Source organism: Strix uralensis, chromosome 1 (assembly GCF_047716275.1).
Source record: "Strix uralensis isolate ZFMK-TIS-50842 chromosome 1, bStrUra1, whole genome shotgun sequence".
In the NCBI taxonomy this organism is placed as follows: domain Eukaryota; kingdom Metazoa; phylum Chordata; class Aves; order Strigiformes; family Strigidae; genus Strix; species Strix uralensis.
This window is the reverse complement of record NC_133972.1, coordinates 144,768,762-144,791,849: the sequence shown is the minus strand read 5'-3', so window position 1 is coordinate 144,791,849 and position 23,088 is coordinate 144,768,762. Positions and strand designations below refer to the sequence as shown.

General features: G+C 40.8%; 1 protein-coding gene across 8 annotated transcripts in view; it reads right to left on the bottom strand.

The window, feature by feature from the left end:
* Positions 1–23,088, bottom strand: part of RALYL (RALY RNA binding protein like) — a 407,787-nt gene that overhangs the window by 31,593 nt on the left and 353,106 nt on the right. For 7 of the 8 annotated variants that reach the window (XM_074883722.1, XM_074883741.1, XM_074883750.1 and 4 more), the window contains 3 exons: positions 7,375–7,422; positions 2,948–3,111; positions 2,213–2,293 (listed from right to left, as the gene is read on the bottom strand). In XM_074883722.1, coding sequence (XP_074739823.1) covers positions 2,213–2,293; positions 2,948–3,111; positions 7,375–7,422 — 293 coding nt within the window. The remainder of the gene's footprint in view (positions 1–2,212; positions 2,294–2,947; positions 3,112–7,374; positions 7,423–23,088) is intronic. The other variant, XM_074883779.1, reaches the window with a different exon arrangement.

Below are 23,088 nucleotides of genomic sequence, written 5' to 3'. Positions count from 1 at the left end.
GATTAAGCTGGTTTACAGTCTTGAATTTCATTAAAACTCAAAATAACTTCCTTCTCACGAACTATGTTTCTGCTTATTGAAGAGATCCTTTATTTATCTAGCAATAAATTACAATTAGAATCAACAGTACATTAGTTCAAGGGGTTCAGATTAGCAGTGTAGAATAAGGGGGCAACAAAATATTAAATTTTTTCACCCCACAATTCAGTATAACCACTTTTCCAAGAAAATGGCAAAAGAAGCCACAAAACACACATTCTCTACTTTCCAACTTGAAGCCCCTATGGGAATGGCTCAGTTATTTCTCTGATAAACGTCTTGCAAAAAGCTGATTACATTCCTGTCCAAGTCAACAAAATCATGTTTCTACCTTTATGGTGGGTTCATTGGACTTGACAAAAAGGGAAGTAATTCTATGGGGAAATCAAGCATGAAAGTCTGTATACTGTGTGCCTGATTTTTAAAGGTGTGCTGCATGCAGAAAGAATATTTTCTGCAATTTATTCCAGCATGATAAATGGTCTCTGCAGTTGCGTTCCTATTGCAATTGTAAAGAACTGAGGGTGGAAGCCCAACAGGAGTCAAAATGTCAGCCCACATTTTTAGTGATGCATCTTGCAGCTCTCCCTTCAGTGTTAAAGAGCTGGATCCAAAGATGATCTTGTCATCTGGAGCTCTAAGACTGACATTTTTAGAATTCACATCACACCTGAATACATTGAAGGACACTTTCACAGGGGCATAACAAACATTGTCTGTTAGGATATCTACACTCCTGATTGCACTTCCATTAAATAATTTACAGGTTTGGCAACATTTGCCATGTTATGCAGACAGTGTTTTGGAGGTCTTAAAGCAAGTGGCTATGGGTACTTGGACTAAGGATGAATCCTATAATCTATATTATGCATTACTTAAATCCTGACACAGTACTACAAAACATTTTCTGAAATGCAGAATAAATAATAAAGCAAATTTGGTGATTATTCTGAGGAACAGATATCTATATGTTAATGTAATATGGTCTGTTCCATTCACTACAATGAAAATCCAGGTTCCTGGGTGAGAGATTTTCTTGACATCTATCAGAATATACTAAGGCCCTTGGCTCTCTAGAAGAGTTTTGGAGTTATTCTTGTTCTGAACAATGAGAAATATGTATAAAAAAAACTTATCTGAAAATAATTTGTCTTCTCAAGGAAAAGTGAGTCCAAAAAGCCCATTCTTATTAGACCACACTTTAGGACAGTTAGTGAATTGAATGCACTATTACTACTAACTTTTCATATGGATAACACAACGGTAAAGGATGAACAAAGGAGATCTAATGAATGAATCTGTAAGTGTATATACTTACTGAAGCCTTGATTCACTGTGTGAAAAACCAAGGGCTGGAAAAGACTAGCAAAATAATTTAAATTCTAAGTCTACTAAAGTGAAGATCTTCAGCTGTATGTTTTCTTTTAAATTAATATACAGGGTCATAATTAATTACTTAAAGTATTGAGGAAAGACAAAAAGTACCTATGGATGAATGGATTAGTTCAAGATGTGTATGAAAATGTCCAGACTTATATTCATCCTCTAGAGAACAAAGGAAGTGTTGCTACTCACAGACATCCTCTTAGGGTGTGAGTGAGCTCCATAATACGATACCTAAATTTAGATGTCTTCCTGTGTGCTAGGTATCAAAGCTCCCTTTATTGGTAAAGGACATCTAGCCAATTCATTCACTGGAGACTTGTGCGTGATTCAACTGTACAGCCAACAGAGCCTCTCTTTTTCAGGATGTCATCCTTTCCAAGGAATGGCTTGAGCAACGTGTTCCTTGGTGTATGACTTTATCTCTAGCTCCGTTTACTACATGTCCATTCTTTCAGTCACATGCATGTTTATTACATGTTTTCTTTCAAGGTCTCTGATACCATTAGTTCATACAATAATAGGATCAAGAATGGATCTTAATGGGCTGACCAGAGATCCCTCTTCTTTGTTAGATGCTAGTGTGTGAGATATGGATATGTTATTTAACCAGATTTTATAACTGGCTCATGTTGATGCCATAATTAACCCCTCTTGCCATAAGATATACTGTTGGTGGATTCACTTATTTCATGGTTCTGTGTAAGAGAGCATGATGCTTTGTTGGCCAGTCTGGTACTGCAAGCTTCTTAGTGAAGTCCCTTCATTCTTTCTAATATCTGATCCCTACCTGATCTTTCTCTTCCTCTTCCAGTGGCGCTTCCAAGGACAGTATCACTCCACATAAGGGGCAGGGGAAGACAGGTTGGTGCTGAAAGATGCACGAAGAGGAAGATGAAGTTCCCAGGACATACTATGGGGTGGGGAGCTTGGTGAGCATGAAGGAGGGAATGCCTATTGTTCATCAGCTCTTCTAAGGCCAACTCACCAAAGAAGGGTTGAATAACCCCAAGTTGCCAGTCCTGTTTTGGACTCCCTTTAGAACAGACAAAGACATTTTGCCTCTTTCTACCCTCAAAGGAATCTGGCAAAAAAAGCACACACAACCCAACCTCCCCATGATCCCCCAGCCCACCCCGCACCTGCTCACATATAATCCTCAAGTCTCAACAGAAATCAGTGTGCCTCTGCCTATAACAAGATTATTAACTCTGCTTTATTACCAGCTGTTCACAAGACCTCATGGTGCACAAGCAGTCAGGATGATAAGAGATTTTAAACAGGCTTCTTCTGAGGCCAAGGGAGTAGGTCAAATGTTATTGAAGGGATTTCCTTCAAAAGTTACATCAATGTGCTCTTTGAATTTCAGGAAAGGCATGGCAGCTTTGGTAATCAAACCAGTTTTTCAAGCTAAAGGCTGAGGGTAGGAAATGACTGTAACAGAGCTATATAGTGGAAGCTGTCTGCTTGCAGAAATTACTAGGATAATTGTTTTGATAATATTCAGCTGATATGAGCAACTCACATTTGGATCCTGAGGAAGAAGCCCCACTTGAGGTGGATCGTGATGCTCCTTTCATGGAGAAAACCCCTTTGCCTCTGCGAGTTGTTGTCACAGCCACACGAGGACGCTTCAGTGGAATCACTGCACGGGGTGGTGGGGGTACACGGCCGTGGTAATCAAACAACCTAGAAAAGATTAAGTCAGCTGGACTCCATAAAACCTTCTGTGATTTCATGTTGTGGAAGCCTTGTCAACTAAATTTTCATGTTATCTTTGAGAAAATTACCCTTTGAAACCATAATCACTTTATATCACAGTCAAATTAGATTTCAAGGATCTATGCACATTAAGTGCCGTGTTCAGATTTCAGTCACAGAGCAGTTCACAGTTCAGATTTTTTGTGTAATTTAAATGCGGGATATGTTATGGGACTCTTATCTGCAGTATGGAAAATCCATAACCTGCTTTCCACAGGTCCACATCATTTCACTGCACACAACTAACAGCAGTACATTTTGTTGTGCTGACATTTCAGTTCCTTTATTACATGCATGGCTTAAATTCTAGTTGTCTATCTGCTATCCTTAAAGATAGAAAAAGAAATTAACTTTTCTAAAGCCAACCATCACCATAGAGATATATCCTGGAGTTTGTAAAATAGCAAAAGAGTCTTTATAGTGAGGGATCTGTATGTCCTTCTGAATGCATAGAAAAGAGGTCCCAGCATATGCTCTCTTTATTGAAGAATGAATTGATGTAGAATCACTAAAATACCCAAGCATGCTTACTAAAAAATGTTTTGCTCAAACCAAAACCACTGTAGCAAGTAGGTAGTCAGAGAATTACCATTACTGTCAGTAAGATAGTCTACAACCGAAATGAACTAACGTTCCCAGAGAGAATACCCAAATCCTAAAAACACAGTTATCAACAGCAGTTAACTAACCTATGTAGAAGAAAATAAAGGCAGTAGAAAAGGTAATCAAAGCTACAGATATGTTTAGAACATAAAATATATAGGCTCTGAATACAACAACTCAGGAGAAGAAAGCTCAGAAAATGAAGATTTCCAGTTCAGAAACTGAAGCAGAGGGACAAGCAACATTCTCACTAAGTATTTCCAAGTTTCTTTCAAATGATGCAACCAGTAATTATGAAAATTTATAACTGCATGTTTAATTTTCACAGTTCTGACTACTGTCGCCCAGCTGGGCAGATAGATACACGTTTGAAAATATACAGGAAACAGCAGTTCACTCACCACAGTGTTTAACAGCTTGCTGACCAGGAAGCAGAATCAAATTTAAGTCTTCTAGCCTGTTTTCTGGCAAGTAAACACCTAATGTTTAAATCCCAGGATCCTTACTGTTCTCTGTACTGTAATCCTACAGAAATATAACCAGCTCCTTCCTTTTCCATAGCTGCCTACAAAATGTGTCACAGAGATCCTGTCACCTCCACTGAACTTGAACTCCATCGCCTTGAATATTCTTACCAAATAAGCAGTTTTTAGCCATTGTGAGCATAACTAAATAATTGTGTATGAAGATGAACACTAAAACATTTTTGGGACTTCTAACAGAAATATTATTGTTTGTTGTCACTCCCCATTTATCATATTGGATGATCTGCAGGTTGGTCACAATCTCCTGTTTGACATTATTGGAAAAAAATGTTTCAGAAGAACTGTAAGCTATCATGCAAAAGATCATTATGCAATTATTCCTCCACAGGTAATTTTTTTCTAGCTTCCAATAGCTCGTGTTTAGATAATTTAGTGAAATGCAAAACTATGCTTCCTTTTTTGAAATATATAAAAGGACTGTTATTTAATATTACTATTCTTACTTATATTTCTGAAATTATGAAAAGCTTTAGGGCTTGGTATTTTGTTGCATCAAGTTCTACATATTTCAGTAATACGCTTTCTTTTAAAAAATGCTTCCTTTTATCAGTTTTGAAGTACCCTGCCTCTTTTCCTTATGCTTGTAATATGAGAAATGATAAACAGAAATGCTCAGTTCTAAAGCAATTATTTATCCCAATAATCACTAATGTGTATATAACAATGCCTTTTCTTTCACCCACCTTTCTAAATTATGCATTCCTGATATTGTCAATCTGTCTTCATACAGATTTTATTTTACAGCGTTAACCATACGAGGGGATCCTCAGTAAGTTTTCAAATGACACCAAGTTGGATGGGAGTGTTGATCTGCTCGAGGGTAGGGAGGCTCTGCAGAGAGATCTGGACAGGCTGGAGCGATGGGCTAAGGCCAACTGTAGGAGTTTCAATAAGGCCAAATGCTGGGTGCTGCATTTCGGCCACAACAACCCCCAGCAGCGCTACAGGCTTGGGGAGGAGTGGCTGGAGAGCTGCCAGTCAGAGAGGGACCTGGGGGTGTTGATTGACAGCCGGCTGAACATGAGCCAGCAGTGTGCCCAGGTGGCCAAGAAGGCCAATGGCATCCTGGCTTGTATCAGAAATAGCGTGGCCAGCAGGGACAGGGAAGTGATCTTACCCCTGTACTCGGCACTGGTGAGGCCACACCTCGATTACTGTGTTCAGTTTTGGGCCCCTCACTACAAAAAGGACATTGAATTACTCGAGCGTGTCCAGAGAAGGGCAACGAAGCTGGTGAAGGGTCTGGAGCACATGTCGTATGAGGAGCGGCTGAGGGAACTGGGGTTGTTTAGTCTGGAGAAGAGGAGGCTGAGGGGAGACCTCATCGCCCTCTACAACTACCTGAAAGGAGGCTGCAGAGAGCTGGGGATGAGTCTCTTTAATCAAGTAAAAAGCGATAGGACAAGAGGGAATGGCCTCAAGTTTCACCAGGGAAGGTTTAGACTGGATATTAGGAAGCATTTCTTTACAGAACGGGTTGTTAGGCATTGGAATGGGATGCCCAGGGAGGTGGTGGAGTCCCCATCCCTGGAGGTGTTTAAGAGTCGGGTTGACATAATGCTTAGGGATACGGTGTAGTTGGGAACTGTCAATGTTAGGTTAATGGTTGGACTAGGTGATCTTCAAGGTCTTTTCCAACCTAGATGATTCTGTGATTCTGTGATGCTTGCCACCCTTTTCTGACCCCATGACTGCTTTAGTCAAGATAAGATAGGTGTATACTCGCTTCAGGGAGGTTGAAAAATTAATGAATATTAGAAAACCTATGGTTTGGGATAAAACACAGAAATTCAGAAAGTTCAGAAGCTCAGAAATTAAAAAAAACCATGACTATATTTCTTAATTTATATTTCCACAGTCATGTTGATAGTACATTGAACTCTCCGTGGGATTTTCTTTTCCATGCCTACCATATAGAGTTTTTCATCTTTCACTTCAATTAACTTGGATCTAACAGACACCCTTAACTTCCTAAGGTTTTCATTGTCAACAGATCAGCATGTCCAGCCTTGTGAGACCAACCTCATATTTGGGTTTTCTACCATGAGTTCTGTCTTAATCCTGAAAAATTTCTAAATTAGAAAATTATACTATTGAATCGATTTATGGACACATTTCACTGTCACAAAACTAGTGGCTAAAATTGAATCAAACTCAGGAAAAAAAACCCACCAGAAAACATTGTATATTTTTCCTACAGTGTTCCTAAACAGAACGGTATATAACACATGATAACTTAACTTCAGGGCATAAACTACTTCCCTGTTATTGTCCATTGCTTCATATAAAAGAAATCTCAGATTAGAAGAGGATGGTGGAGCAATGCTTTGTTCCCCTTTGATTCACTTGGCCTATGCTAAATGAGGCTGCTGTAATGCAGAGACCAACACTGCTGGATCAGGAGTTGGTTATCTGTGGTCATCATCCATGTTAACCTTGTGTTGCGGTGATTCTGATACAACTGAATGAATAAATTTCCACTGTGCTGAGCTAGGCTGTACGTATGTACTCAAGGCACAAGTCTCCAATTGCTCACTTCTTTTCCTCTTATAGAAACACACACCCTGTTCAACTTGTAGTTTTGCTTCCCTCAAGGTCCTTCTAGACTTCTAAACATTCTTCGAAGACAAATTTTTTAGGAGACATTCTATATCTTTTCATACACATGGTTGAAAGACAAAGACATGAGTGTCATACTGAAGAATTTTACAGCTGCTATACGTTCCAGTGAAAGTAATCCTGGAGGAACTCTGTAGGAAGAAACACTGAGCAATTAAACTACCATTAAACTGTTCAGCACAGAAAATGCCCCAAAAGCTCTTAGAGAAGAATAAGACCAAAAGAATTGTTTAATGAGCATACATTTGGTGGTGGTAATCTTCTCTGCTTGTGATATATTCAAATAGTCTTCTGATACACAATAGAAATAATGAAATGAATAATACGCAAAATCAAAACAAACGTGTCTAACCAAACGATGTGATTACATTATAAACAAACAGTAAAAATGGTGTAGGATGTACAAAAATATAACCACACATACCGATTGTAGAAGTCATCTCTGTAGTAATCATAATCAAAGACATAACCACTGTGGAAAAACAGAAAAACAAGAATGAACTGGTTTATAGAAAAATAGACATTGATTAAAACATTTGTGGTAATATTGTCTTATTCTCACATTCCAAGCCATTCTTCAAAGTCCTTCTACTTCTTTTCCACAACCATACACTGTACATTATGTTTGTCAATGCTGTTGTCAGCTATCACTGTAGTATATTTGGAAATGTGAAGTCTGGGGCATGCAGATCAGTGTAAACAGTTGACAGCACATATAGAAAGGATTTAACACAGCATGACAGATCTGTAATTAGAGGATCATTATAGTGTAATTCTCTGATCAAATGAAGTGAGCACTCTAATACTGAAACCCTCTTCTTTGCTGGGTTAACACAGCATAATCAGTGGACTAGGAAAACTGTTAAATACATGAAAGATTGGTAAATGAGAAAGCAGGTGAATGGAGATAAGACAATTAATCTGATTTATGAGAAACATGAAAAGAGTTGGACTGCTGGTCCTTGAGTTTGCCAGATCTTTTTTCATTATAAAGAGAAAAGGAAAAAAGTTAGGAAAATGAATGATGCAAGCAATAGTGTTACAGAGATGCCTTTCCTCTCAGGTTCAGAAAAGAATATACATACCAATCTGTGAAAAGACAGGCACCATCAAGGGAAACAAATATAGATAGGGAATTGCAAATGTCCAGGGGAAAACTATTTTTGAGCTGTCAATTGCAAAGTGAATCCTAGATTGATGTTCCTAGTTTTGTATTCCATTAGCAACTTTCTACCTTTATGGTGAAGAAATAACAATGAAGTCTATCTATCTCACACATCCAAAAAAATAGAACCAAAGAGCTTATAAATGATCTGCATGAAAAAGTCACAAGGGATTTGTACTCTGCTTGATGAAAGACTAGTAACACAAACTCCAGGTTTTTCACTTGCCTGAGAAGGACAATTATGAATAGTAAAGAATGAAAAGCATAAAGAAAGTATCACAAAACAGGAGAAGCTTTAAATAAGAAAGCAGAAAGGTAGAAAGAAGAGAGTAAGAAAGGACAAAGCATAGAAGAAAACATTCACTGAAAATAATGGGAGAAAAATTACGGTAGCTACATATTAATGAAATTTGTCTTCATGTGGTATGGATTGTTGTTGGGGGAGGCAGCGGGTCTGCCTCTAGTCTAACTGAAGAAGAATTCGACCTTGATGAGATTCCAGTGTATCCATGAGAGGCCAGAAAGTCCCGAGAAGTGCCATGGAAACAAGATTAGAGAACTAAGATAAGAAGAACTGTCCTGACGATTCAGGCGAGAAACTATCACCCAATCGTGAACTGTTAGTTACTAAAGTAAACCAATCCTGTATGAACACCTACTTTGAAGAAGGTTATAAAAAGGCTTGTTAGAACAACAAAGGTGCTTTTGCTGCCATTTTGGTCATTTTACACAATCTGATGTTTGTTGTGTCCGTCTCTACTGCGACACATGGTAACCCCGATGTGATTGGGTGAAGTGATCATTTAAAGGCAACGTATTCTGCGGCGGGGAGAGCTGCGGAGAAGTATAACGGCGGTGGGAAGAGCTGCAGAGACGGAGCCCAGTGAAGCTGAGAGCAGAGGGAATCTGCTTGGGCCGGACCTGAACTTCGACACCTAAAAAGGTGAGCCACCGGGAACGAGACTGTAATTATGGGGCAGCAATTAACAAAAGAAGAGGAGACGATTTTGTCTACCTGGAAAGCCCTATTAAAAAGAAAAGGGGTTAAAACCACAGAACAAAGCCTGAAAAAGATTTTGATATGGAGTAAGATGCAAGGCTTTGAAGCCACAACAGTTACTGCATTCAGTGTGAGTGCATGGCAAGCAGTAGGATTGAAACTATAGGATGAGGTCTCTAAAGGACAAAAAGAGGCATGTGAGTTGGCAACCACATGGTGTCTATTAAGCGAGACCCTGAAGGAATGGAAAGCAGAATGTGAGGCGAATGATGAGCAAAAGAAAGATGAGAAACCAGAAAATGTCAGGAAGGGGAGAGATTGTGACCAAGGGGCAAATGAAGCTGATGCCTCAGCGTCGGCGATAGCAGGCAGGAAACCCCTCATGGGCAAAAGCAGATCACGCCCTTGCCCACCTCCTCCTCCTCCGCCATTAAGTATTTTGCAGGGTGATGAGGGGCCCCTCCCGAGGAGGAAAATACGGCAAATCCGGCGAATAACACAGAGCCGGAAAGTGAGAGCGAAAATGAAAGTGAGGGAGAAGAAGCTTTAACTGCCACTATGTGAACTCTGCATATTACAGATAAACCCATAGTGAAAAAAGCCCAGCCATGGACTCTCCCTCCATCCACAATAACTGTAGTCCCAAGATCCCCTGATCGATTGTGGGAGGGAGTTAGGTAGTATGCTGCCGAAGCTGGCAACTGGGATCTGGTTGAATGCCTCAGCCCGTACTCTCCAACACCGGCATGTCCAAAGCCTGTAGATATAACAGCAGAGGCTCCTGCTGCATTCCCTGTTTACAAAGCTGCTGCAGGCACAAACAAGCACGATGAGCACAATCCAATCAGCTGGAAAGTGGTGCAGGATTTGCAGAATAAAGCACAGAAATTTGGAATCAATTCTCCTGAGGTGATGCAACTTATTTGAATAATCAGCACAGATTTGCTGTGTCCATATGACATTACACATCTCGCACAAGGGCTGTTTCAGCCTGTACAATTACAAGTGTTTCAATCTACTTGGAGGCAGATGGCATGTGCAGCCGCGCAAAATAATTTACGACTGCCACAGGATGACCCGAGGCTAGGCCTCGGAGAGGATGCTTTGCTTGGTGAGGGGCCATTTAGTAACCCTCAAGTGCAAGCTACATGGCCTCCGATTGTTCTTGAACAGGCACAACATATAGGAATTACGGCATTAAAGCGAACCATGGAAATGTCAGCTCCAAAACAAAGATACATTGCTATCCGCCAAGGCCCCAGAGAGCCCTTTTTGCAGTTTATAAAAAAAATATCTGCCACACTGGAAAAACAGGTAGAAGATGAGACATTAAGGCAAATGTTGTGCAAACAGTTAGCAAAAGATAATGCTGATGAGGACTGTCAAAAGATAATACAGTCTTTACCGGGAGATCCTTCTATTCCTGACATGGTGGCTGTGTGTTCTAAGGTTGAGACAGTGGAACATAAGGTGGCTGCTCAGATGGCAGCGCAAGGGGCCGCCCTAGCTACTGCTCTGAATATGAGAAATTCAGAGAAATGCTTTGGGTGCGGCAAAGAAGGGCACATGAAAGTAGTTTGGCCAAACAGAACATCACCGAGTAAACAACCGGTGAACATCCCACTGGGAACTAATTGCAACAAATGCGGAAAACTGGGACACTTTGCAAAACAATGTCGTTCCAAATTTCATGTTAATGGGCAGCCACTACAGGGAAACCACAAAAAGAGCGCGAAAGGGCACGCAAGGACAACAAATCCCCTCCTGACAGCCGGCCAACTCCCCTCTGCGAACAGCTATCAGCCGCAACAACTGGCTCAGCAGGGTTGGATGTATCCACCGCTGACACAGTAACTATAGTCACCAAAGACATTGCTAAGGTCCCTCTTGATGTGAGGGGTCCTATAGGTCGAGGACTGAGTGCATTGCTACTAGGAAGATCAAGTAGCACGTTAAATGGACTAATTGTGCATGTAGGAGTTATTGATGCTGATTTTACTGGTCAAATTTGCGTGCTGGTTTCAACTCCCTACCCACCAGTAACAATCCCAAAAGGTACTCGCATTGCTCAACTTATTCTTTTTCCAAGTTGTGTTTCAAAAGCAGAACAGCGACTGCGATGTGATGGAGGCTTCGGCTCTACGGGACCCCCTCAAGTTTGCTGGTCTCAGACTGTTTCATCATCCCGACCACATATGACGTGTACACTGTTGAATCACAGACAATTGCCGACCACAGTAAGGCTTGCGGGGCTCCTGGACACCGGCGCCGATGTGACTATTATTGCTGATTATCTGTGGCCATCCACCTGGCCAACAGAGGATGCGGGTGCGAGGGTAGTGGGGCTGGGAGGATCCGCGCAAGCAAGGACGGCAGCCACAGCAGTTCTGATTACCAATCCTGAGGGCCAACAAGCAGTCATCAAACCATATGTGACGGCAACTCCCCTCAATTTATGGGGGAGAGATTGCTTGTCGCAATGGGGGGTGAGAATTACCACGGATTTTTAATGGGGGCCACTGTGCTGCAGGGTGTTAGACAGCCCACGCTTGTTTTAACTTGGTTAACGAATAACCCTGTGTGGGTGGATCAGTGGCCCCTACTAATTGAGAAATTAAAAGCCCTGCAAGAATTGGTGGCAGAACAGCTAGCTGCTGGACTCATTGAACCCTCTCAGAGCCCATGGAACACTCCAGTATTTGTAATAAAAAAGAAATCAGGAAAATGGTGATTTTTACATGACCTGCAGCAAGTCAATGCTGTCATGGCCACGATGGGGGCTCTGCAACCAGGCATGCCTTCACCTACCATGATCCCTCAAGATTGGGAAATCATTGTCATGGACCTTAAGGACTGTTTTTTTACAATACCATTAACCTCTCAAGACAGAGAAAAATTTGCATTCTCTGTGCCTTCTGTCAATCATGCAGAACCCGCAAAAAGATATCAATGGAGAGTTCTGCCGCAGGGCATGAAAAATTCACCAACAATTTGTCAATGGTTTGTGGCAGAAGCTTTGTCACCTGTAAGGGAAAAATTCCCTACCATTTATTGTTACCATTACATGGATGACATCCTGTTAGCATCACACAGCAAGGAGCAGTTGAATGACATGGAGAATTTAACCAGAGATTCGTTACAACAATATGAATTAGTTATTGCCCCTGAAAAGGTGCAGAAAGTAGAACCCTGGAAATATCTAGGAATGACAGTTACAGGTAAGCAGGTAATGCCTCAACCTGTGAAACTTAACCTTGAAGTTAAAACCCTTAATGATGTACAGAAATTAATGGAATCCCTAAATTGGATTAGGCCCTATCTCGGACTGACCAATTCGCAACTGCAAACTTTATGGGAATTATTAAAAAATTCCAATGATCCAACGGAACCCAGAATATTAACTGAGGAAGCATCAAATGTAATTCACATGGTGGAACGATCTATACACGAGAAATTTGTTTCTCGAATAGATCTGTCTCAATTGGTACAACTCTTTGTACTAATTGACAGAACTGTGCCATTTGGTGCTTTAGTGCAATAGAATCCTGAGTGGGATGACCCATTACATATTCTGGAATAGATGTTTCTGTCATTCCGACCACGAAAAACTGCTCCTGGACTGTTTGAGCTTATTGCTGATGTAATCATAAAAGCCAGAAAACGATGTACAGAACTAACAGGGCGTGACGCAGCTACGATTGTTTTACCTGTTCAAAATTGGTATTTTTGAATGCTGTTTGGCGAATAATTATGAGCTGCAAGCAGCCATGGCAGGCTTTCAGGGACAGATATCATATCACCTGCCTTCACACCCACTTCTGAAATTTGCTCGAGAAGTACCATTTGGTCAGAAAAATTTAAGCCAACCAGAACCAGTGAACAGCCTTACTGTTTTTACAGATGACTCAGGAAAAACAGGTAAAGCAGCAGTAGTATGGTATGAAAACAACAACTGGAACAACAAAGTAATATATCAAAATGGTTCTCCACAAGTAGTAGAGCTGCATGCAATGGCTGTTGTTCTTTCTATTTTTTCCACTCCTGTAGATATTGTAACTGACTCAGTGTATGTAGCTAACTTAGTTTCTCGATTAGACAAAGTGGTTTTGACCATGTCAGACAATCAATTATTATTTGATGTACTTTTAGAACTCTGGAAAAGTATTCAACTACAGACAGAACCTTATTTTATCATGCACATCCGTAGTCATACCACTTTACCAGGATTTTATACAGAAGGTAATACCAAAGTGGATACTCTTGTTTCTGCTATGACTCTGAGTACTGTTCCTAACATAAAGCAACAAGCTGTATTATCACATCAATTTTTTCACCAAAGATACCGAGCTTTATGACGGCAGTTCAGCTTGTCTCCTAAAGAAACTGTTTCCATTGTAGCTGCCTGCCCTGATTGCCAAGGAACTCACACACCAGTGTATTTTGGTACTAATCCCAGAGGTATGGAGGCTTTACAGATTTAGCAAACTGATGTTACTCATATAAATGAATTTGGCAGACAGAAATATATTCATGTTTCTATTGATACGTATTCTCATACCTTAGTAGCAACAGTACATAATGGAGAAACAGGAAAAGATGTAATTTGACATTTCCAAAATGCTTTTTCTATGCTTGGGGTGCCACGCCAAATTAAAATGGACAATGGCCCAGCATATGTTTCACAGAAAGTTCAAACATTTTTTAATTTGTGGGGTGTTACTCATGTTACAGGAATTCCCCATTCCCCGACAGGACAAGCAATTGTTGAGCATGTGCATGGCACGTTAAAGCGGCAGCTTCAAAAACAAAAAGGGGGAATGATTGGGAAACCACCACAGGCATGTTTAGATAAAGCAGTTTATGTTCTTAACTTTCTCCATTATGGGGATAATTCTTCTCTACCTCCTCTTTTTCAGCCTTTCTCTTATCTTTTTTCAAAACAGGATTTGCAAAAGGGTGTCAAAGTGCATGTTAGAGATCTAATTACTGGCCAGTGGAGTGGACCATGTGAGCTATTAACCTGGGGCAGGGGTTATGCTTGTGTCTCTACAGATGCTGGCCCTCGCTGGGTTCCTGCGCAGTGTGTTCGGCCTGTGCTAGAACCTGCATCAGGGTGAAGGATGGGTAGTCCCACAACCCGAACAGAATGTCTGGGTAACTCTGCATTGAAAAAACTAACAAAGTTAGGGTGTTGGCTTAGCAAACAAACTAATGCTACCTCTTTAGCTTTAAGTGGCCTTTTAACTGATGTTGATAGTGTTAGACATGCTACTTTACAGAATAGAGCTGCTATTGACTTTTTGCTTTTAACGCAAGGACATGGATGTGAAGATTTTGATGGAATGTGTTGCATGAATTTGTCTGACCACTCAGAATCTATTTTCAAAAGCATACAGCAACTGAAGGATGGTGTCAAGCATTTAACAGAAGATGATGAATTAGATTGGTTAACAAGGATGTTTAAAGGTTGGGGACTTTCTGGATGGTTGATATCTCTGGTCAAAACTGTGGGGGTAGTGATCTTGATAATTGTGACCGTGCTTTTAATGTTGCCCTGTCTTGTCAGTCTTCTGCAAAGGGCCCTGCAGAAGACTGCTCTCACAATATTTCTAGCACAAATACAAAAAGGGGGAATTGTTGGGGGAGGCAGCGGGTCTGCCTCTAGTCTAACTGAAGTGTATCCATGAGAGGCCAGAAAGTCCCAAGAAGTGCCATGGAAACAAGATTAGAGAACTAAGATAAGAACTGTCCTGACGATTCAGGCGAGAAATTATCACCCAATCGTGAACTGTTAGTTACTAAAGTAAACCAATCCTGTATGAACACCTACTTTGAAGAAGGTTATAAAAAGGCTTGTTAGAACAATAAAGGTGCTTTTGCAGCCATTTTGGTCATTTTACAGAATCTGATGTTTGTTGTGTCCGTCTCTACTGTGACAGATTGTGAATAATTTCTGATCTCGAAGATTGAGCAGAATGTCTTCAGTTGACTCAAATGACTCAAAATGAGTCAAGAATTCTGGAGTTCCTTGGGATTATTTTTCCTTATCACATAATGCCTCTTTCCCCTTTTCTTCCCTTTACTATGCTTCAGAGGTTGAACACTTAAAAGGGGGAAAAAATAGTGTTGGCAGTCTTAAATTACCTCAGTAATAATTTCATCCCAGTGTTTTGATTTTGAAGGCTTAGAATTTCCCCTGTCAGTAACTGGCAAAAACATCCATCAAAGGATTGTCAGGGGACAATTTCCACCTCTGCCACATCTGCCTCAGATGCAAGTGCCCAAGTGCCAGTGATATGTTGTACTGTCTACCCACATAATACTGGACCAGCAGTGAATATCATGAGACTCACCAGGTGAGAAAGCTGACTGTAGTCCTGATGGTAATTTATTTGAGAAAAGAAAGCCCTATATGAATTTTATGTGAAACACTTACTAAATAAAACAACCCTGAAAGACCAGAGCCCAGCAGCAGGTAAGCTGTGTGTGGCAGAGGATGCAAAATAATATTAAGTAATAATAGTTAGACCTTGTATAGTGATCATGTTTCTGTATCTTAACTCAAAACTAGCAAAATTTTCCCTATCTATATGACAGCTCTTATTTTTTCTTTCATTCTATAGCCAGTCTACTTGGAACTAAGAGGTAGCAGGTAGCAAAGCTATTATTTTATTTACAGTGTTCTCAGTTTGCTAGTGGTTTTATTTAGCTGCACGATTAATAGCTGCAGTAAGCCCATACTTAATACTCAATTTGTGTTTTTAAGCAGAAGATAACAGACAACTTGAAGAAAAAAGATTAAATTTAAAAGGCCTGTCACATGAAACCTTTCACCTGGTGTGACATTAATTTAATTTGCATAATGAACAGATAAATTCAGTTTTTCAAGGTTGAAGACCATGAAGCTGATGAAGAATATTTCACTTTGCACCAGCTAAAGTAATGCTGAAGGGCAGCTATATTTTTCTGTGGCAACTCAGCTCTGGCCGATAAGACACAATAAGTACTGCTGGCCCTTCACTGGGCTTTCAGAGTGTGGAACTTTTCATGGACAAATGCTATGACAGAGATGGCTCAAAACTATCCCCAGGAATAGTGGCACTGATGGTGCACAGGAGGGTGAGAGATCTCAGGCAGAGATCTGAGCATGCTAATGAAAAAGTCTGTAGGCTAGAGAGAGGGTCGAGTGATTGCGAAAGGTTCACAGGTTCCTCAGATGAGGCTAGTTGCAGGCAGTGGAGGTTTTGGGTAAGGAAAATGCAGGAAAGGGTTTCTGGTGTGGCAAATGATTGTTTCTCTCCTTCCCTACCTTCTGTTCTCACTCTGCCACTGTACTGCTGAGGAGATTCTGTGACACAGCATTCTTCATGCAGAAAATTTTTATATTGTTGAAAAATGTGGCTTATCTTTTTTTTTTTTTTTTTTTTTTTTTTTAAATTTAGTGTGACATCCTGGATAATACTTCTCTTTTGAGAGAAGCAGTTTTGCATATCAGTCATTCCTTAAGAATTTCATTCTTTTGCTCTGTTGCCTGTTCAGGTAACTTCTGTCTTGAAACTGAGCTCAGTTCATGTTCCCTCAGCTTTGCAAATGACAGTTTCAACCCACATGGTGTAATGCTTATCTGTGGGACCAGAGCAGGAAAAAATAGAAGCACATTTTGGAGTCTGGTTATCACATGGCAGTGTAATCTATTAATTCTTGTAAATTTGTATCAGTTTCTTCAGAAATTTGTATTAATTTCTTCAGAAGCATCTGATACTGTTATTATGCTTTAATTTTCACCCAGAGAAATGCCAGCAGTTTCCATATAGTGTTTTACAGCTGAAGTATATCAACAGCTCTGCTACAGATGTTGCCTCTAACCTTAAAATTAAGGTGCTTTGCATTTTTATATGGTTTAGTTCAGTAGCATCCATTGCTACCAATATAAGAGGTAACTGCAGGTGTTCTGTATGTTGCATGACAGTCAGTCTCTGAAATGGGCGTATACATGCCTTTAGCTGCAGCAAACATTATCCAATTTGTCCTTCTTATCCATCTCTCTTCCAAAAGGTTATTGACCCTGTGGCTGGGATATGAGATGCAAACATATTGTGGTGTCTAACAGTGCTAGTACAACTGACAAGTTAACAGTTGATTTGCTTACATTTCTAGTCTGAGTTTATTGTAAATGAAATAATCACAATTCAGTTGCATCCCTGTTAATTAAATCCCATGTCTCATGGGTGCTGGGGACTCCAGCAGGAGGTGAAGAGGGAATCTCTGCTTTTCCCACAGATCATTTTGGATCTCTGCACTGGCAAAAGGCATTTCTGTGTGGAAGTACCATTCATATGGAGTGGGAAAGAGCCAGTTCTGCACATAAAGGGACTCCTTGCCTTGGACCACTGCAAAAGATGTGGCAGCAGCTACTTGGCCCTTGAGGTAGGAATAGCACCCAGAGGTACTAGAGGTGGGTGGGCTGCCATGAGCTCTCAACAGAGCAAGGGGCTCAATTCCTTATTCCCTTTCCCATTACTTAGTCTCCTTGAAGAAAGCTGATGGAATTCAAGTGTTGGTCACGGAGGAAAGACATTTACCCTTCTATGCTATCTATTAAAATGATGGAAGAGGAATAGTACTGTATAGTACTTATCTGTAGGTGTTGACCCTTATGGAATAAGACAAGTAAAGGAAAGTGGGTTTAAAGTTTTGGGGAATGTTGATCTGGATCCTCCTTTACATCCATGATCTGGGTCTCTTTTTCCCTCTCTGAAATTCTAGATGCAGCTGTGGCAGCACAGGCAACACAGAGGCAACATGGTGTAGCTCCTGAGGTTAACTGTCCCTCACTGTGATTGCTGAGTTAAGAGCCCAGAGACACAAGACATCGTGCGAGACCCTTAGAGGTCTGGGATTTTATAAAGGCAGTTCCTAGTTCTTTTACTGTGAAGCAATTGTCCTGCATGTGTACTGAAAAGACTATGAACCAATGACAATGAAACAACCCTAAAATAGATGACCTAGGAGAAAAAAACCCTCGTTTTTCCAACTGATCTCACTCAGCTTTTTTTTTCTTATTCCTTTTTTTTTTTACTTTAAGTTGACTGATGCTGTTTCATTTGTAGTAATATGTTGAAGAGGTTATACTGTGAAAGAAGGCAGTGCATCTTTCCATCTACAGCCACAGTTGTTCACATTTCTGCATACCAATGGACCAACATAAGTTTTGGTCAGTGCTGCAGTATAAAACGTGAAGCAGAAAATTAGCACAGATAATCACTGGCACTGAGATCAAGGTGACTGCAGGGCTCTTAACCTCCTGAGAGTTATTCCTTAGCAACCCAACAACCTGTGTTACAGAGGCTGCAGGAAATCACTTGCACGGTGTTGAATACCAAATACTCAGCAAGTCGGAAGCAGAGAGAGGTTTAAACGAGCCTTTGAACTGGTGGAGTCAGCGGTTTCCTAATGGCACAGTAAACAGGCAGATTACTTACCCACAAACATATACCATCTCTGCAATATTAACAACAGAACTGTGCATGATGCTGCTATTAAAACAGAAGACAGTAAAAGACACTGTAATGCTCACACTGAGTCAAAGAGAACTCATCAATAAAGTGTGTTTCTATTAAGCAAAAGTCATGGTTCTTTTTTCCAACCTAGTATCATCAAGACAATCTTGTACAAGTTGTCTCTTTTAGCTTTGTTTCACTTAACACTGCACCTGCTTTACATTGTGTATACCTGAAGAATAAAGGATTCCCCAAAGACCATATTTTCACAGTTACGATGCTGCACATATTCAAATTTCTTATGCACATCAGCTGTTGCATGTGTGCAATCAGGCAAACGTAAAATTATGCTTCTGCATCTTTGAAATAACCCATGGATGTTATTATGTCTTTATTTATCTGATCATATTATATATTGAAAATATATTATTACAGTGTAATCTTTCTTGCACTCTGTGTTCTATGCCCACAAAATATTTTTATAAACTAATGATCATATCCTCTTTTAATTTACTTAGCTCCAAGCACTAGTGAGTGTAACTGACTTCAGTGGAGTTATTCTGACTTTAGGCTTGTTAATGCAGAACAGAACAGAAATAGCTTTTGTTATTTTCACAGCAACAAGAATTTCTGTCTTGCATGTAAGTCACCCTTAGCTAATATCTCTTTTTCTTTCCACAGGTACAAAGATGTATGTGTAAATCACGAATGTTGACAAACCAGGCATAATGTATCTTAATTCTATTGACAGTGCTATCACCATTTATACTGTCAATTGTTTCTCTGTTGTCAGGGCTGGATAAAAATATTAAATACAAAAGCAATATTACTTCAATCAAACTCTTTTTAGGAGGCACATATCAACCTAATGGTTGAAACTAGTATTCCAGTCACTTGTAAAATAATTTTTCTTGTCATGTAAAAAGAGTGGTAGAAATTGTTCCTGTTGAATGCAAAAGAGAATCAGTCTAAACTGACGTGATGTTAAAAAAAGAGAGTGAGTGAGGGTAACTAGATTATTGCCATTGGGAGATGGAAACTTTCCCTGTTAGAAAATCAATCAGATGGCAATGACTTTCATGAGCTATTGAAAAAAAAGGTGGAGATTTCATGCCACTTTTCAGTGGATGGTTACCTACATTCCCCAAAGACATGAATTAAATTGGTGGGCTGAATTCTACCTTTACTTTAGAGATGATTCTATTTTAGTTAAGGCTGAGAATGCTAATAGAAGTGGAAGGACAGTTCTGTTTTGCAGTTCAGGCTGTATACTCTGCAGAGAAAGAGAATATTCTCCAGAGCCTGCTTTTTGCTGACATACTTACTATCAAAAGACAAATTCTGTCAGTGACTCCTTCAACTAATATATTCTTGGTCCTTTACAGCAAAAAAGAGGGAGCCAGAAGAGGAAAAGTAATTGCAGAAAAGTATTTTACATTCATTTACATAATGCAGTTATGAGGCAAATAGGTATAGTTAAAAACAAAAAATAATCACCAAAATCCCCAGCCACTTGTCCCAAAATGCCAAATGATTGAACGTAACCTACTATTTGTATATTTTAATTACCAATCAATTTTCATAGTCATTTTGTAACCATAAGTTAATAAAATACTTATTCTATATGTTCATTCAATTAATAAGTACAAGATTGATTATTTTTTTCCTGAGGTGGGGGAGAAGTATGGAGTCAAGTTTTTAAAAGTACAGCAAGGAATGTAGTACTGTAAATGGAGATTTATTTTCTGCAAAACTGAAAATTTTTGGCAAATCTAATCTGAAGATGTACATTTTGTTCAAGCAAGACATATATACATAAAATAGCTGACATACAGCCCTCCATTTTCCATTAAAGTATCCTCTGCAGACACTAAGCAGAATTTAGTTGCAATATGATTAGGCTGTATTTTTTTCTATCTTCAGATACAGCCCTTCTTTATCCTCATCCTCTCTCCTGAGAACTATTTTCCCAATGAAATGTATTTTGGGAAAACTGTTGAATTTACTCTCTGACCTGAATTTTAGGCAACCCTTGGACAAAATTCAAAGTTGTATACACATGATTAAGAATTAAGTCACTTAGACACTTTCACAGAATCATAGAATCATTCAGGTTGGAAAAGACCCTTGGGATCATCGAGTCCAACCATCAGCCCTACTCTACAAAGTTCTCCCCTACACCACATCCCCCAGCATCTCATCTAAACAACCCTTAAACACATCCAGGGATGGTGACTCCACCACCTCCCTGGGCAGCCTATTCCACTGTCTGACCACTCTTTCTGTGAAACATTTTTTCCTAATGTCCAGTCTAAACCTCCCCTGTTGGAGTTTAAAGCCGTTCCCCCTTGTTCTGTCACTAATCACCTGTGAGAAGAGACCAGCACCAACCTCTCTACAATGTCCTTTCAGGTAGCTGTAGAGAGTGGTGAGGTCTCCCCTTAGCCTTCTCCTCCTCAAACTGAACAATCCCAGCTCCTTCAATTGCTCCTCATAGGATTTATTCTCCAGGCCCTTCACCAGCTTTGTTGCCCTCTGCACTCGCTCCAGCACCTTGATATCCCTCTCGTATTGAGGTGCCCAAAACTGGACACAATACTCAAGGTGTGGCCTCACCAGTGCAGAGTACAGGGGGACTATCATCACCCTACTTCTGCTGGTCACATTATTTCTAATAACCAGGATGCTGTTGGCTTTCTTGGCCACGTGGGCACACTGCTGGCTCATGTTCAGCTGCTTGTCAATTAGAACCCCCAGACCCTTCTCTTCCACACAGCTCTCCAGCCACACCTCCCCAAGCCTGTAGTGATGCATGGGGTTGTTGTGGCCCAAGTGCAGGAGCTGGCACTTGTCCTTGTTGAAGCTCATGCCGTTAACGTTGGCCCACCAATCCAATCTATCCAAGTCTCTCTGTAGAGCCTCCCTATCTTCATGCAAATTGACATTCCCGCTCAACTTGGTGTCATCTGCGAATTTACTGATAATGCACTCTATGTCCTTATCAAGATCATCAATAGAGATGTTGAACAGAAATGGTCCCAACACTGACCCTTGAAGAACACCACTCACTGTGACCAGCCGCCAGCTGGATTTAGCTCCATTGACCACTGCTCTCTGCGACTGTCCATCCAGCCAGTGCTTGATCCAGCAGACTGTTTGCTCATCCAGGCCGTGGGCAGCCAATTTTTCTATGAGAATTCTATGGGGAACTGTGTCAAATGCTTTTCGAAGATCCAGCTAGACAATATCCACAGCCTTTCCCTTGTCCAATAGTCTGGTCATCCTGTCACAGAAGGAGATCAGGTTTGTCAGGCAGGACCTGCCTTTCATAAACCCATGCTGACTAGGCCTGATCCCCTGGTTGTCCATTATATGACTTTTAATGGCACTCGAGATGACCTGCTCCATGACCTTCCCTAGTACCGAGGTCAGACTGACAGGTCTATAGTTTCCTGGATCCTCCTTTCTGACTCTTGTAGATCGGTGTTACATTTGCTACCCTTCAGTCAATGGGACCTCCCCAGTTATCCATGACTTCAGGTAAGTCATAGAAAGCGGCTTGGCAAGCACATCTGCCAACTCCTTCAGCACCCTTGGGTGTAACCCATCCGGTCCCACAGACTTGTGTGCATCCAAGCGGTGTAGCAGGTCTCTGACCACCTCCTCTTCAACTGTGCTGACCTCATTCTACTTCCCCTCCCCATCTCCCAGCTCATGAGGCTGGGTGTCCAGGGAACAGCCAGTTCCACTTTTAAAGACTGAGGCAAAGTAGGCGTTGAGCACCTCAGCCTTTTCCTCATCCTTAGTTACCATGTTTCCCTGTGCATCCGATAAAGGAGGGAGATTTTCCCTAATCCTCCTTTTGCTGTTAATGAATTTATAGAAACATTTTTTATTATCTTTAACAGCTGTAGCCAAGTTGAGCTCTAGCTGCGCTTTGGCTCTCCTAATGTTCTCCCTGCATAGCTTCACTACATCTTTATAGATATCATGAGAGGCCTGGCCCCTCTTCCAAAGGTCATAGATTCTCCTTTTGTTCTTGAGATTGAGCCAAAGGTCCCTGTTTAGCCAGGCCGGTGTCCTTCCCCTCCTGCTTGTTTTTCGGCAGATGGGAACAGCCTGCTCCTGTGCCTTTAAGACTTCTCTCCTGAAGTATGTCCAGCCTTCCTCGACTCCCATATCCTTCAGGGCAGTCTCCCAAGGGATTTTGTCAATCAGTCTTTTGAACAGGTCAGAGTTTGCCCTCTGTAAGTCTAAGGTGGCAGTTAGTAAAACTGTGTCTCTTTGTTTCTCCAAGGATCAAAAATTCAATCATCTCATGATCATTGCACCCTAGATGGCCTCCAACCTTTACTTACTCCACAAGCTCTTTCCTGTTCACAAGAAGCAGGTCCAGGAGGGCCTGTACTCCTCCTGTAGAGGAGTAGGCAAAGCTTGTGAAGCAGAGGATAGCAAAGACATCAAGATCAATAT